The sequence below is a fragment of the Haemorhous mexicanus genome, chromosome 23 (genome assembly GCF_027477595.1).
Source record: "Haemorhous mexicanus isolate bHaeMex1 chromosome 23, bHaeMex1.pri, whole genome shotgun sequence".
Classification (NCBI taxonomy): domain Eukaryota; kingdom Metazoa; phylum Chordata; class Aves; order Passeriformes; family Fringillidae; genus Haemorhous; species Haemorhous mexicanus.
Window position 1 is genome coordinate 7,738,342 of NC_082363.1, and position 15,954 is coordinate 7,754,295.

Sequence of the window (15,954 nt, forward strand, 5' to 3'; positions counted from 1 at the left end):
GAACACAAACTCTGCCTCCTCAGTGATCCGTGAGCAGCAGCAGTGCTCCTGGATCATATGGGACATAATTTCCTCCTAAGACCTTCATCAAATAATAATGCACAAGGCTTTTCCTAGACAGTGCTCCATAGATTGATCTCAGTAGAGCATGCCAGGTATGCCAGCTTCTCCCTTCTCTGAAGGACCTACTAGAAACAAAAAGCACAAGAGAAGGATTTTTGTTCCTTTCTTAGGTCACCAGACAAGACTGTGCTGCAAAGATATCTGATGGACAGAGGAGGGAGGAAGGAAAAAAAGTCCTTGTCAGTTTTAAGAGAGGACTTTTAACATTCAGTAGTTTAAAACAAATTCCTGATTACACACCAACGGACATTTTGCTTTCCCTATGTTTTGGCCAAGTGGGATTGCAAGGAAGGAAATCTTGCCTTCAAGAGACTTCGTATTTCTCAGGAAAATGGATGCAATTTCCTTCCTGCCTAGCCACAGTTCTGAATGTTACCTTAATTCCATGAGCTGTGAACTGTGATATAAAGCTGCAGGAGGTCAGTGGTCTGACAGCTGAAGAGTCCCTTCAGCACTGAACAAACACACTGGGCTGGAGAGAAAACCCAGGGACTGCAGGGCCTGGGGGGCTCCAGTGAGCAATTCCTGAGCACACTGGAAGGACACAACACACACATGTTAAAGGCAACCACACGTAAAACATATATTTAGATTAATCAAACTGCAATACATAATGATAGTAACAACAGGAGTTGGCCCAGAGACCATTCACAGCAAAGCTCGAGAGTGGCTGATTCTTACACAAGTTAAAACCACTGCAAGATCCCAGAGCACCTCAGGAAGTTCCCAGGAGCAGCACTGCACCCAGCCACCACCAATTTAAGGCAGAATGGACAAAGAGAATTACTGGAAGAGCAGGGGGATTTCTGCCAAACCAAAAGCACAATTAGGAACACCTCTGTTATGGTTAGCTGCTCAACAGAGGGCAGGAGCTGAGAGCTAAAACTGCAGCCACCAAGAGCAATGAAATGAACCTGTGAAAAACAAGGGGCCAAACTGCAGTGCCTCACGTGCTGTTTCACACACAGTACTTTATTTAAAGACTAAAACGTGCTTTGAAAAAGTTAGTGAACTAAGAATCTTGACAGTGAAACAGTAAGAGAATGGTTGCAGCTTGAGTGAATTGTGAAAAGCTTATTTTACCAAGTTCATTGTAGCTGCTGACCAAGATTTCAGCAATAAAAGTTCTATTTAGCAATATCTGGTGTTTCTGACCTCTGAAGTTAAGCAAAACCTTTCATGAATTCCACATAAACCTACCAGTATTATTTGGCATCGACAGACATTCCTGAAAAAAGGCAGCTAAGAAGACATGAATGCTCCTATTTTTCTCAATTTGGCATCAGCTCTTGAAGTTAATTATATTGTAAGTGTTATTGCTGATTGGTTTTGCATAAACATTCAGTTAACTATGTTTATCTTGAAGTCTGATATTGCCTCCCCCCACCAACTGAGCAAGCTGCCAAGGCACAAAGAAATTTCCAGTTTTCCACATAAGATCCAACACACTCAAAGTTAGCAACTCCATTAAAATTACATTAAAATGGCAACAGGCACCAGAGATCCCTGCAGCTGCACTATCCCCTCCTCAGTTCTACAAAAAGCCTTCCTTCAGTAGTTTACCTTAAGCTGTTTCAGGATTTATATTCCTCCTTTACAGCAATTCTGCTGTAAAAATTTAGGTCACATTTCCTTTAAGGGTGCACGTCCATGTGTACTTATTTAAAGCTCAAGGAAATTAATTAAAAGCTCCTCACTGACTTCACTATGCGTTGAATCAGGACCTGGATGAGTTCAGAGGCAAAACAATTACACTTTAATTAAACATCTCCACCTTCATGTGAAGTAGTCAACTAATTTTATGGAAGGATAAACTGAGTCAGAAGGTTTCTGAGCTTGGTCATGGTCATAAACAGAGTTGATTACCTAAGTTGTTTCCATATTTTTTAGTTGCCCTTATAACACAGAGAAAATTGACTTGGTGAAAAATCGAATAAATTCCTGATCTGTCTATTTGCATGGAATAAAACAGAATGTCCTGAGACAAGTGGAATGGTTGTACAAATTTGCTGACTCCACCTCTGTTCCACAATCAGTAGCTCATTTAGGCAGTCACTGGAATTCCAATAATGCAAGAAGTTGAAACTGTTAGAGGTTTTTTTTGAGATTTTTAGGCTGTTTTGTTTGTTTTTAAGTATCATTAATAATTACATCTATATTATTTTTGGAAACAGAAATAGGCTTGGCAGATTTGATACTTGTAAAACCTTGGATTTATTTACTGAAAAGCAAGAAGTATGACTCCACTTTGTGAATTCAGACTGACATTTAAACCATACAGGAGCTCTATAGCATTCTGTCAGATCACCAGCAGTGAGCAGAAATAAGAATGAGCTTTCCTCACTTTTCTGAGCATTTGTTATATAATGCTTCCTCAACACTAAGGCTGAAAAGAAATCTGAGAGTCAGAAGAGTGTTCTCCTCATTCTAGTACTAACTAATGGGTTTTGGTTAATTTGCTGATCTTTAATTTCCTCTCACCTCTAGTTTTGCTCACTCTGCTTTATCTGCACTCTCGTACCAATGGAAGCTCATGGACTGAGCACAGCTCTTCAAAGGGAAAAAGAACTGTAAGAGTCCAAGAGTTACCTGGTAAAAAGTTTTCAGCACATCTCAAACCTATTTACATATCATTTTTCCCTTGTACTTAGAAGCAAGACCATTAAACTACCAACACTGGATGTGGTGACAATGTTTTCGTTCCAATAATTTCTATCTTTGGTGCACATCACCATCAAAGCTGGGACTAGTCACACAACAGCTTTAGCCCAGAACAGAACATTTGGCACATTTGGCAGGATTGCAATTTTCCCAATCACTTCTGCACTACACACCCGATGGTGTGGTGCAGCTGCAGCAGCTGCCTCTGTCCTTGCTGCCTTTCAGCAGGAAATCCAATCTGATGACAGCCTGCAGTAAAAAGAAGTACAGTTTTGCCTGTGCATGTATAGAAATATTTCTGATACCAAATCCTTTTTTTTTGGAAAAAATTCTCCTGGAAGTTTCTCCCAGGATCTCCAACAGCAGCCTCCAAAAGCCTATTGCCTTTCTGTGCACAGCACTTGGTGGATGTTTGATGCCTCAAACTAGGTCAGATGCTCAGGAGGGTGCTTTGTAGTCAACAACCAACTTAGGAAGTGAAATACTTGGTAAAAAGCATAAATGTTTGTGTTGGTTACAGACGACAAACATTTTGGAGAGGAAAAACTTCTATTAAACACATATAAATAGATCTATTTCTGACAAGCTGTTTCCTAGGCAAAGCATCTACCCTGAACAGCTTAACCACATCAGGCACTTTTAGGTGTTACCTCTGTTTGCCTATATGCAACTGCAGGATGATTTTTAATTTTTGGAGGCAGATATGTATCACAGTCATTGTTAGTAGCTACAAAATCCAGGTTTTGTTTCCCTTCACTTTTGGTTCTGTTTAGAAAACAACACAAACTGTTTTGGAAACGTCTCTCTCCTCTTGCAAAGTGAAGCACTCTCAAACCCTGGATGGGGAAAAGGATGGAGGGGAGCAGAAAGGGACACAGCTACAGATTTCCATAAACCTGAGACTCAGAACTGGCTTTCCCAAACACTCCACAGATGTTCTGTCAGTGACACGAGCAATAACTCATTTGTTCAGACAGGGACAGGGCTCCTGCTCACGGAGAGCCACAGCCCCAGCTCTGCCGATGGCACAGCGATTGGCACAGGGACTCCTGCCAGCCCAGGGGATGGCTTCCCTGCTGAAGATTTCACTGTACTCCCACCTGGACCTCAAGAAGAACACTGAAAGCTCTTTTCTGACCTGTGTAACTTTTCCATAACTTGTTGCAAGGCTTACAATGAACTAAAAGAGAAAATTGCTTTAAAGCAGATTTGGGTCCAACCCATTACCAATTAAGTTTTTCAAAATGGCCTTTGCTCCTGCATTTGTTCAGTCCTTCTTCAGAGATTTATTATTTCTGTGTACCACATCAACTAAGACAGCACACAGATCCCCAGTAACTCTAAATTACACTGAGGGAGCTGCCAGTTTCCCCCACGGTGCCAAAGATACAATAACTGATGATGCTTCTTCAGCTAAGGGCAAAGTGAAGCAACAGAAATGCATCTGAAGCAGTACACCTGTCACCATTTTCCAAATGAATCTGTTTGTCAAGGCAAAAGTGGTTTGTGGCTTGGTAAGAAAACCAGCCTGTATTTTTAAAAGAGTAATATGTAGCTTTCTGTATGCTCCCTCACCTTGAATACCTGTACTTTCAGAATAAACCCCACTGAAGCACATGTTTAGCCTCATTTTTTCACCATTTACATAGAGGTTCTCCTTCAGCAGGCTATTTCACATCACACATGAGCTCCAAAAATAAGCAGGGCCAAAAGGAATTGAAAGTCTGTGAGTTCAGCAGCCAAAAAAATAAATATAGTAGGATTTTGTAAAAGTATTTAAAAAATATGTTCTTAAATACTCTCTAATCATGCCTCTCACCATACTGGAGCCAGTTTACACCAGGACTCTGAACCAGCACACCTAACTTGCCTCCAATGTCTGCTGGAGTTTGGTGTTTTGATTCTGTTTTTAAATCCTCACATCTGCAGAATGTCTCATGCTCATCTCACAGAGCATCAAAGCTCATCCCGTTGAACATGCCAAGATGAGGAATGGACAAATAAAAGATGATATACAACAGAGCAAAATGCTCTCTTCTTGAAGAGAAAGTAAACCCGAGTCTGTGAGGCAAACATGCCCTGATGAAGCACATCTGGATGTTGAGCAGAAACGAGGATCACGTCTCATCTGTCTCTGATACATTCTGATCCGGAGGGTGATGCTGTCCCTCTCTCACGTATCTTCCCAACAGGTAAAAAACTAACGTGTGCCAACAAACACCGTCCATGTAAACTGAAAGTTACCGAGTGCTGCCTCAGAGGCTCTAGAAACCCAATTTTCAGCCAAGGCAGGATTACCCCCGAGGGAAGCCCTCTAGTAAACGCTGTCCGAGAGGCGTTTTCGCAGGCGAGGGCCGGGATGCCGAGAGCATCGCGGGCGCAGGGGGCTGCCCGGGCCGGCTGCGCAGCCCCCGCGCTGGGTGGCACCTGCCGTCCGCCCCCCGCCCCAGCGCAGATCCGGCAGCTCCCCGGCGTGACTCCGGCTGCCACCGCAGCGCAGCCATGCCTGGGCCGGGACACCGGGGAACAGGGCGCCTCGTGACGTAAGGGGTGATGCCGGAGAAGGAGAAAGGCACCTCCCGTACCTGTGCCCGGGGCCAGGGCCTGCCAGGGGCCGGGGAGCGGCGGCGGCGCCGGCGGGGCGGGGAGCGGAGCGGGGAGCGGGGAGGCCCGGCCGGCGGAGCGGGGCCGGCCCGGAGCGGAGCGGGGCCGGCCCGGGCGAGCGCCTTTGTTCGCGGCCGCGCACAAAGGGCACCGCGCTCACCTGGTGCGGGGCCGGCGGCCCCGGCGCTGCGGCGGCTCGGGCGGCGGCGGGGCGCGCTCGGCACGGGCGGGCGAGAGCAGCGGAGCCGAGCCGAGCGGAGCCGCCGCCTCCTCCTCCTCCGTCGTGACTCACCGCGGCGGCCCGAGGGAGGTGCCTGGGCGGCTCCGGGGGAGGGACCCGCCGCGTCCCGGCGCCCAGGGCAGCGGCGGCGCCGCAGGCAGCACCCGAGAGCCGGCCGGGAGGAAGGGGCGGGACGCGGGGCAGGGCCGGGGAAGGGGCGGGCAGGCCGGGCAAGGGGCAGCGCCGCCGGGCCCCGCCGCGCTCCGCTGCGGCCGCGGGACCCGCGGGGCCGGGGCGCTCCGCCGGGACGGACGGCACCACTCACCTGAGAAGCATCCTCTGGAGGGACGCGGTGCCGAGGTCCCGGGGCTCCTGCTGACCCTCCCGGTCCAGGGCAGCGCGGCTGCCGCGCTCGGGCCGCCCGAGATCCATCCCAGCTCAGTAACGCTTCGCTAAGAAAGTTAAAGACACTGCAACATCCAGTACAGCTTGAGCTAATTCAGCCAATACAGAAAATGCTAACCTCCAACTAGAATTAAGTGGTCATTTGGTCATTGAAGCACTCAAAAAAAAGAGTAATGCTTCACCTGCATTGACTGAAGAAGAGTAAAACCCCAGTGAACACAGAGAGGAATTAATTAAAACTAAAAATCAAAGAAGACAGAAGCCACCAAAGGCTCTTCACCCTGCTCCATCACTCATCTGCATTATGGTTTCCCACTAGGTTAACAGTAACCCTGCTTCCTTACAGGCTGCATTGGTGTAGCCAGCAAGGTAACTACCAAATTCCTGGAGATGAAAATGCTTCGTGCACCAAGTGTTATTTAGTAAAATGCATCTGTTCTCCACTCGGTATTTAACTTAATTGCATAAAGATAGTCACAGTAATGAAATAGGTGGCACTTCCTTTAACAGCTTGATACTTAATGACATCAAAGCCCGATGCCACTGAAATCCAAACCCCACTGCCAGCTAATGAAGGGCTTAACATGAAAGCCTCTGCAAAGAGCAAACCCAAGCCTCTGACAGGAACAGGAATGGTGCAAATGTGCTGGGATCTGAGATCACTGGCACATACCCACAGCACAGCAGGCAGTAATGATTATTAATTATTTAAGAAAAGAACATAAGAACTCCAGCATAAGCTGAAAAAAAATATGCAGAAGCATTGCACTGGGATCCTCCAGTTGGATTACTGTTAATTAGCACAGTACATGAGTTTGAGGGAAAGATCTAAAAGCATCTTATGCTAGTGGGAGCATATAATTAAGCCATCATTTGCATCCTTGCAATAGTATGAATTTCCTTACTGATAACATCATGGGCACAACACCATTTTATGACTAACTACTGTCTAGCTCTCCTAATTCAGCTGGCTGACTGTACAGCAGTGCAATGCAATCTTACACATCACCAATTTAACATCCTGCATTTATTTAGGAAGGGTTTTAGCAGGGAGAGATACCACAAAGCTTCTTCTAGCCTAGGAGAATTTTAGATTTATTTTCTTAAAACTAGCTCCTGCCCCACCTTAGTTTATTCCCTTCAAGCTTACCGAGATGTTTCACTATCAAGCAAGGTGACATCTTGCCATCAGTCACTTGTATCATCATAAGACATGATGGATGCTCAAGAGGCCTCTCAACTATGCTAGGTCTGCAAGAGATAGAGTAAAATATTGTTCATGTCTCATGGGAATGCACGGAGCCTCCCAAAGCAAACAGAATGTAGAACTGCATGTGATCAAATCTGTTACTTCCAATCATCACGCTGCTTGACCTAACCCTCAGCAAGGGAATGTTAGAAGTTCCATTATCTAAAGGTTAAGTCTAACATTTTTACAAGTATTGTACAAAGACTTGATATTATTTTATAGAAATCTGTCCGATTAAATGGATTTTTCTTTTCAATAGTTCCTAATCTCTTTAATGAGGCTGCTGTTTATTCTAGTAAGCCAAAACTTCATGAAACCTTTTCCTCCGAATCCCTGCTTGACTTAGAAAAATTCTCTCAATTCACCCCGTCGTTCCTTATCTCCAGTTCTTTCTTAATCAGCTCTGAAATTCATTTAGGATTCCTTCACAGCACAGCTGCTTCCACCCTCCAAGTCCCTCTGTACTTGTTGGCATCCCCCTCTCATTAAGGGCTTCCAGCAGCATCTGCACACACAATCCCTACTTTCATTACCCACGATTCAACCACACACAACAATAGTGAAAACTCTTTCTCTCCAAGATGTGTGTGGTACCCAATGAAAGACTTGTTTTTAGTTTGGAATCTCTTTTTCTTTTGTTAATATTTTATATGTCAGACTTAGTCTGATAATTCAAATCCATCAAAACCATGCATGGGTCCCATTTCAGCCACCAATGATTCAGCCTGAACTGCCTGGCCATAGGGTGTCATTTACACAGAGCTCTCTAGCAAAATGAATTTGACTTTTACAGGCAAAGTAGTGTGAGAAACTAAGGGATCTCTTAAGAAATCTTGTATTTTTTTCTTCAACACTAAGGTAACTTGCTACTTTTCCATTCAAGATCAAAGAAGGGAAATAACTCAAGGAGACAAAGATAGAAGAAAGAGAGACAGAATATTTGAAGCTTCAATTTTCTAACACTTTTTCCTTCAGATCAGTACAATCACTGAATGCATTCTATAGAGAAAGAAGATTAAAAAAAGGTTATATACAGCCAAAAAAGGACTCTGGGAACTTTGCTGATGTGTTTAAAGCTACTGTACTTTACAGTTCTTATTTCAGAAGTAAAATGATAAACAAAAAACAAAGCACTTTTAATCTTCAAAGCAATGTATGATCAATAACAACTTCACAGCACTTGATATTTAAGGATCATAATCTGTATTTTACTCCAGGAAAGAAAGATGTGTACAGAATGAGTGATCTGCCCAGGTCCAACATGGAACTGGGGATGGAACTCACACATCACAAGGTTGTTTGTTAAACACAAACCCATGCTTTCATTTAGCAGTTGCTCTTTTATTATCAGTTTTTATTTGAAGGAATCATTATTATAATAAATAGATTGTGGACGTTTTTTTCCAGCCCCTGCAGAAACATTTGAGATGGTGGTGGAGGTACATCCCAGGATTATTTAGCAAAGTATTTAGCACAACACACCAATTAACTTACTATGCCTGAAATTAATCTAACTATTTCAAGAGGTTACTTAACTACCTGTGAGGGTCAACACATGAACAGCTTCACAGCAGCAGCAGCAGCTTCCTTGTTAAATCACATTTATGGTCAGGGCATTCTGCAGGACACAGCCAGGCTCTGGGCAGAGCTCTGATTTCTGACCCTTCACAGCTTCTGAGAAGAGAAGTCTGACCCAACACACTGAATCTTGCAATACTGGGGTACTGACTCAGTCTCATCTTTGTCCATCTAAACCACCAGAGATCCTTCCAAGAGCAGAAGCAGCAGACGTTGGAAAGATGTTCCTCAAGGATCAATTTAATTGGAATGTTACAACTGCCCACAGTACAGGTATTTGCAAAAATCCTGAAACATTTACAAAACAATTTTTAAAAGTTTCTCCTGGAAACTTGCACCTCTCAAACTACTAGGAAAAAGATTTCCATGTCATTGTACTGTAAACTTTTTGTGAGTGCTGAGAGATTTAATTTACATAATAATGCTGCAAGCAGGCTGGGGGTGTATGGGGAGAGAGTTCCTTAGCACCAGTAATGAGCAGAAAGGAAAAGAAGGCAGCTCCAGTCCCCAGAGACTGTTTTGCTTCCCATAATTTCAGCGTCTAATAACGCCTTTTAATAAGCTGCTCTCAGCTATGAAGCTGCAATCAGCCTTTGTCAGAGAACACAATGCTGTCCCAGACAGAAAATAGTTCTGCTGGAATGGACAGAAGACCCCTCCTCAATAAAGGCTTTCTAATAACAGGGAGAAAGCATAATTTGTTTTTCACTGATGAAAGTTCTATCTCTATCATGTATCCTTTCATTTCTTAAATGCTAGAAGTCAAAAGTCTATCTGTTAAAGCAAAATACAGTCTAGAAACACATTTCCTAGTCTACTCCAGTCCCGGTTTACAATTAGACAAACTTGCCAATTTATAGGGTATTTATGCCCTGTAAGTGCACTCTAAATGATGACTGACCACGTTAATTTTCTGTTTATAGTCAATGCTACCCACTTAGTCACTGAGCTAAAAATTCAACTACATGAGATTTCAAATCCTCCTAAGCCAAGTTTATTCAGGATCCAGTGGAGACACAGACCCTCCCCTCTCCATAACACCACCACTGAGACTGAACAACACTTGCACTAATCACATAACGGGAGCTTTTCCCCCCCTTTTAAAACTTGTTTCCACTTGCAAGCTATTTCATGCCCCCTCTGAAATAAGAGCAGTGTGCAGTTATACACCAGAGCTGAAGGAAGAGCATCTCATTGCCATGTCCTATCAATTCCTGTCCTTTCAATACACAAGGTTAAATGACTCCAGAAGCCTCCCCACAGGGCTGCCATTGTCCTCAGTCAGGGCTGGGACACAAAGTGCTCATTCATGTGCACGGCAAACAAGCAGCCAGGGCCAGTGATCAGCAGCCAGGCTCATTTTGGGTCTTCTGCAAACAGTTTGTAGAAAGATGGCATTTCAATAAACTACATCCATTTTCCAAAGCTTCAATGCTTTCCTAGCACAAACTAGTTAGTGGGGAGTCCAGACAAAAATTAAGACAATGTGAAGAATCACCCAAAAAAAAATCATCAGGACCACTTCATAAAAAGATCTGCTTGCTACAACCACATGCAAAAAAGATTAAGTTTTAATAGTTAGAGAAATACACATTCAGAAGAGTTCAAAACAACTGACTCTTTCCAAAGACACTCATACCATGCTTTTGTTTTAGAGTTCCACTTAGTGTTCAGCCTCAGAGCTTGTATTACTTAAAGGGTACAGACACCAAGGTCCCAAAGAGCACTTAAGGCTGTTTACTTCATATCTTCTAGTTAAGGACCCAAGAGATTTAGAGCTTGGGTTTTTTGTTTTGCTTTGCTTTTTTTTCAACATGTAAGAAATAGAAAAAACAAACACAGTATGACCAAAATCCAATGCTGCTGATAACTGGAGACACAAGCCTCATGAATCTCTTCATTGTTTTGCCTTTTCTACTTCAACACTTGCAAGAGCAAAGACCTTGTCTCCTGATCCTGAGGGGGAAAAAGCATTTTCAGTAAGTATTAGTGGAAATTGTGAATTCCCTTATATACAATTTAAATCAAGCAAAACATTTGAGATCCAACGAAATCAAACCTACATTGTGAAATTAAAAAAAAAAACCCACACAGGCTTGCCAGGTCTAGAGCAGCCATGTCCTAGTGGGTCTGGCTGGGATGGAGCTCCCTTTCCCCCAGCTTCTCCTGTAGAGCTGTGCTTTGTGTTTGTAGCTGGGATGGTGTTGGTAACACCCCCCCAACAGAGTCACTGCCAAAGTCCCCTCTTGAAGAGAGGGCTCTCACCTTGCTTACCCTTCCAGGGAGAGCAGAGCTGAAAGGCAGGGCACACAGACAGTTTATTTGTACCCTGAGCTAGTCTGGCACGTCCCTGCCATTCATAGCTCTTTCATCCGAGTTTTAACTACTACCACTACAATGAACTGTGTGCTTATTGAATGCCTTTTGTAACTCAACTCTTGATCCTGTTGACACAATCAGTTATGACAGTCATGGCAGGAAGAGTGGTTTAAAGCTGTATTTTGACAATGTGCCAAAAACTGCCAAATTCTCTGCATCAAGCAGAGGACATAGCTCTCCTGAAGAGAGTTTTTAATGCAAAAAAGATCTGTGTTTAATTCTAAGAGCAGCATCTCTGCTTGAGACAGACTATTCAAGCCTTCAGCATGATGGGCACCCTTGGCATTTCATGGATGTTTGGCTTTGGATTTATTTGTTGTGTTACTTTTTCCTCATAATAGTGTATCAGTTTCATTGTTAGTAATACATATATTAACATTTAATGGCATGAATCTCTTGTTCATATATTCTCTTTCATAAGGGAACCAGACATACTTCTATTAATCAGTGTTCAATGAGGCAAAGGAATCAGAAGTTCTGAGAATGAAAACTTACCAAGGTCAGTGGACACTCTCTCAAATTGGCTCAGGGCTGTACCAGCATTTGTTGACAAGAACATCTCATCATCACCAGTGAGCTAAATCAAAAAAAGCCACAACTGTGAAGCTGATACCTTAACTGTGCATGTTCCCACCATCTACTTGTGCATCTACATGAGCTAGGACAGGTTACAGCAATTGTCCATTTGCAGCTTTTGAGTGCCAGTGTTATCTACCATACTGAAACCTAAAACAAAAACAGAAGCTTCTTCCCCTAGCACTGAATCTTCCCTCCCTGGCTCCTGTCAGCCCCAGCAGGACAGCATGTGCAGTGTCAGACATGCCTGCACATGCAAGTTTCAAGTTGATTTGTAGTGATCGTTTTTTATTAAAAGGTCACACTGTACCTGTACCTGTGTACCTGAACTATGCCAAGGTGTCAATAACTTTTTTGTCACATGGTCAGTACAGTAAAGAACTAAGATCTAAGCTTACTTCCTATCATCCACTGAGGAAAGCAAAAAAAAAAAAAAAAGAAAAAAAGCAGGCATTGCCAGTTTTGACCATGTTAAGAGCCAATGACCTAGAAATGGCTCTCTTCCTTTAAAGTGACATTTCCCCATGTATATTTTACTTTTATGTACATGCTCTGATGCCTTGTGACAGATGCCCATAAAATATTTACAATAATGAAGCAGTAACCTACATTTGGAAGGTTCAGATATGCTAAGTTAAGAGTCATTTAATTAGCCGCAGGTACACATCTTTATTACAGCAAAGCATGTGTGTCAAACTCTTCACAGTGTTTGTGTCAGTTTATTTATTAGAAATATACAAATCAGGTACAGATATTCAGGATGATGTTGGAATGAAGGAAAACATATTACTTACCTGCCTTTGCTGGCTTTGTTTGCAAGCATACAGCTACTTAACATTTTGCAGTGTTGTGCAGACAAACATGCAGCATTTGCTGTCATTGTTCACATCCAGAACAGATGTGAGACTACTGTCCTAGCAAGCCCTCTGTGCAGCAGGCTACTGATCATTTGAAAAGATTAAGAGGATAGGTCAGAGAGTGGTGAAGTGACTTGATGTTGTGGTCCAAGGAACTCTTTCCAAGAGGATTAGATAGCTTCATGCATTCAGTTCACAACCTTAAGTAGCTTTTACGTATTTGCAAAACATTTTTTTTCCTCTGACACTCAAGCAATAAAATACTGGGAAAGCCTTTGCTTTGGAAACTACTTGGATTGCAGCTCCTTTAAGTACTGCACTTGATCTTTTCCATGACATTCCTTCATTTCCTAAAAAAGCTGAAGTACAGAGATACACAGCAACCCATTTTCTTCATATACCATCCACAAAGAGAAGTAACTTCTCTTCCTCCCTCTGGTGGCAAACCCAGGGCTTTTTCTGTCGCTGATGGATCACTGGGGCAACAATGTTTATCACTCATCTCTCCAATTTCTTTTTCTCCTACCCAGGGGTAGGCACAATTGACACTATAAAAGTGAAGCTGGATACATGTCAGAGGTCTTGAATAGTTCCTGATGAATTGGTGGTAGAAGGCCAGTAAAAGACTTGTTTTGTAGCTTTTATAAATACCATCACCTTGTACCAGCTGGTGTGTGATTCATGCATACAGCCCACCAAAGGAAGTATTTAAAAGTAGAAACAGACATATAGAAAGGTACCAAACTATTTGATACATGTTCAGCTTCCAAAAGTTTGGCATTAAAATGGAAGAACATTTATGTAATGTCACAGCAAGTTGCATTTTATAATTTGCTTATAAAATTGTAATTTCTTATTTTAATTATTTCTAATTTCTCCTAAATAGGCGGAAAACTCTACTCACCTGACTGTCATACCAGCCCCTTACCTTCTCACCAAGCTTTCTGAGGGCAGTCAGGATTTCCAGTTTCTGTTGGGTGTACAGGTCTCGTGGCAACTTCCCAACCATTAAGTCTCTGTCCATCTGCACACCAGGGGAGAAAAAGTCAAAATATATAAGCTTCCATTATTTCACCCAACACAACAGCATGAGAAATGCAACAGCCTAAAAATATCATCAGTAGTAATGGACCCACATCGTCTGGATCTTCAATTTAGATCTCTGAAACATCAAGTGCACTCTCCAGCTCTCAGTACAATCACAGACTTTCTATTTGCAGCTTCTTCCATTCACTCTGTTAATCCCATTTTTGCTTTGAAGCAGGAAGATAGAAGATCACTCAAGAAATACACATGGTTGCCCCCATTACCTCAATAAACATTTAAGACTGAACAAATACTGAAAGAGAACTTCTTCATCTCTTTTGGACTTTATGACCAAGTTTTCCAGCACACTCAGTGCTTTCCTTGCAATCATTACACACTTGAATCAGTCTGCCTCAAATAAACAGCTTTTGCAGTAAAACAGAAGCCTTCACCTCTGCCAGCCTTGTCCTCAATTGCCTCGGCTGCTTCTTTGCAAACATTCTAATCACTTCTGGAGTTTTGAATGCTTGGCTGATGGCTGCTTGTATTGCCTGCAAGGAGAAGAGCAAGAATGACCAAGACTAACAGGAATCACAAACTACAGCAGCAGGACGAGATTAATGAGGTCTGGAAAGCATCATTAGTATCTTCTGCATCATTTTATACACAGAGCTCATCCTTTTTCATAACCATGGAAGTGAAATTTATAAAAAAATACCTTTATGGAGGGCTTAAAGAATACTCTAATTAATGTATCTAGACTGAGAAAGAGCTGTGAAACTTTCCATTACTGTCCAGGTCTTAATCTCCTACAATGTTAAGGTTGTAATTCATCAATGGGTTTTTTTCCCTTTTCAAACGAAGACACCTATCCAAGTTTTTTACATATACAAGTGCATTAAATTAGGAAATACATTAGTTACATAAATCTATATTTCACATAAAAATTCTAGTGAATCACTCGTATCTATTTGCTATTTCATCAACTCCAGGCAGAACATGAAGTTTTTTAGCAACACATCATCCTTACCAGTTGCATGCCACTGAGCTCATCCACCAAAGTCATATCTCCAGACATAATCTTCTTCAGGGAGTCATTGAACTCACTCAGCTGCTCAAGAGTTTCTTTTTTGGTCTCTTCGTACTCATCTGCATCCAGCTCCTCTCTAGGGAGGACCCAAGAAGACACACTGAATCACAGGATCCAACCTGAGCCATCCCACGGGGCACGGGCACTGGGCCACAGCACGGAGCTTGCTTCCCCAGGCAGCACTGAGGAGTTCCCATCTCTGCAGCCTGCTCTGCTCCGGCCCTCTCGGCTCCTGTCCAGCCCATGCATTGCTTGGGTTTGCACCCCTCCCAGCCACCTGCACGGTTCTACACTCACTGATAATAAAAAAACCCTAGTAATAAACAAGATACCCCACACCTGCAGCAGTATTTAGAAGTATTTTTGGATCTCAACAAAATTATGCGGTGAGATTGTCTTGCCCAAAGCTGCAGTGAATGAGATTATCTGAGAAGCCTATCTCCTCACCCAAAGCCATCCACTTAGGAACAACTGATCCTGCTGTCTAAACCTCGCCCAATTCCCAGACCAGCACCACCACCCCTCAGCAGTTCTAACTGTTCTTGGAAAAGATACGTACTGCTAGGACAAGTCAGAACTAGAGTCAGAAAGCATCTAAACACAGGGTGCTTAAATGCAACTACTAAAACAGATAAAAGCCCAACCTTCTTGATAATTCACTGTCTCAAATTGTATCAACCCACAGAACACTAACACAAAATCACATGAAGAGTTAGACAAACTAAAAAGTAAACAATGCAACCCCACTCCCAGGTATCTATAATTATAAGATAAACCAAAAGAGCCCCAAAAGCTATAACTATTTTTATTACCTGCATTCTTCCAGATCTTGAAGTTGCTGCATTAATCTGTCCAATTGCTCCTCCAAGTTTTGTTTTAGTTTACTGGTCTCTGTTGTTCCTCTTGAAGCCATTTTCTATTTTCACTTGAAAATGTTGTTTTTACATTACACTCCTAAAAGAAAGTACATTTTATTGTTTGTATCAATAACTTAAAACGTATTTAAAACCCTCTAAATATTAAAATTATGCAATATCTTGCTGACGGAATGTTTAATAACAACACCCGAAGATCCTTGCAATGGAAATACAGAAATGCCAGGCTGCGTGCACAGAGTTATCTTCACAGCAAGAGGCGGTTCACCAGGGAACTCCAACAGCCCCAGCACATACAATCAAGCAGCAAT

At 42.8% G+C, this 15,954-nt stretch overlaps 1 protein-coding gene across 8 annotated transcripts in view; it reads right to left on the minus strand.

Annotated features, from left to right (window-relative positions):
• Window positions 1-15,954, minus strand: part of LOC132337795 (protein LZIC) — a 32,897-nt gene that overhangs the window by 16,547 nt on the left and 396 nt on the right. For 4 of the 8 annotated variants that reach the window (XR_009489268.1, XM_059866686.1, XM_059866690.1 and 1 more), the window contains exons 1-6: window positions 15,810-15,951; window positions 15,581-15,722; window positions 14,709-14,844; window positions 14,131-14,229; window positions 13,581-13,676; window positions 11,715-11,796 (exon numbers count right to left, since the gene is read on the minus strand). Coding sequence is in view for 7 of the 8 variants with exons in the window: in XM_059866686.1 (XP_059722669.1) it covers window positions 11,715-11,796; window positions 13,581-13,676; window positions 14,131-14,229; window positions 14,709-14,844; window positions 15,581-15,681 (514 nt within the window). In the remaining variant the exon portion in view is untranslated. Of the gene's footprint in view, window positions 1-10,393; window positions 10,797-11,714; window positions 11,797-13,580; window positions 13,677-14,130; window positions 14,230-14,708; window positions 14,845-15,580; window positions 15,723-15,809; window positions 15,952-15,954 lie in introns of those variants that run through there. The other 4 variants (XM_059866687.1, XM_059866688.1, XM_059866693.1 and 1 more) reach the window with 3 other exon arrangements.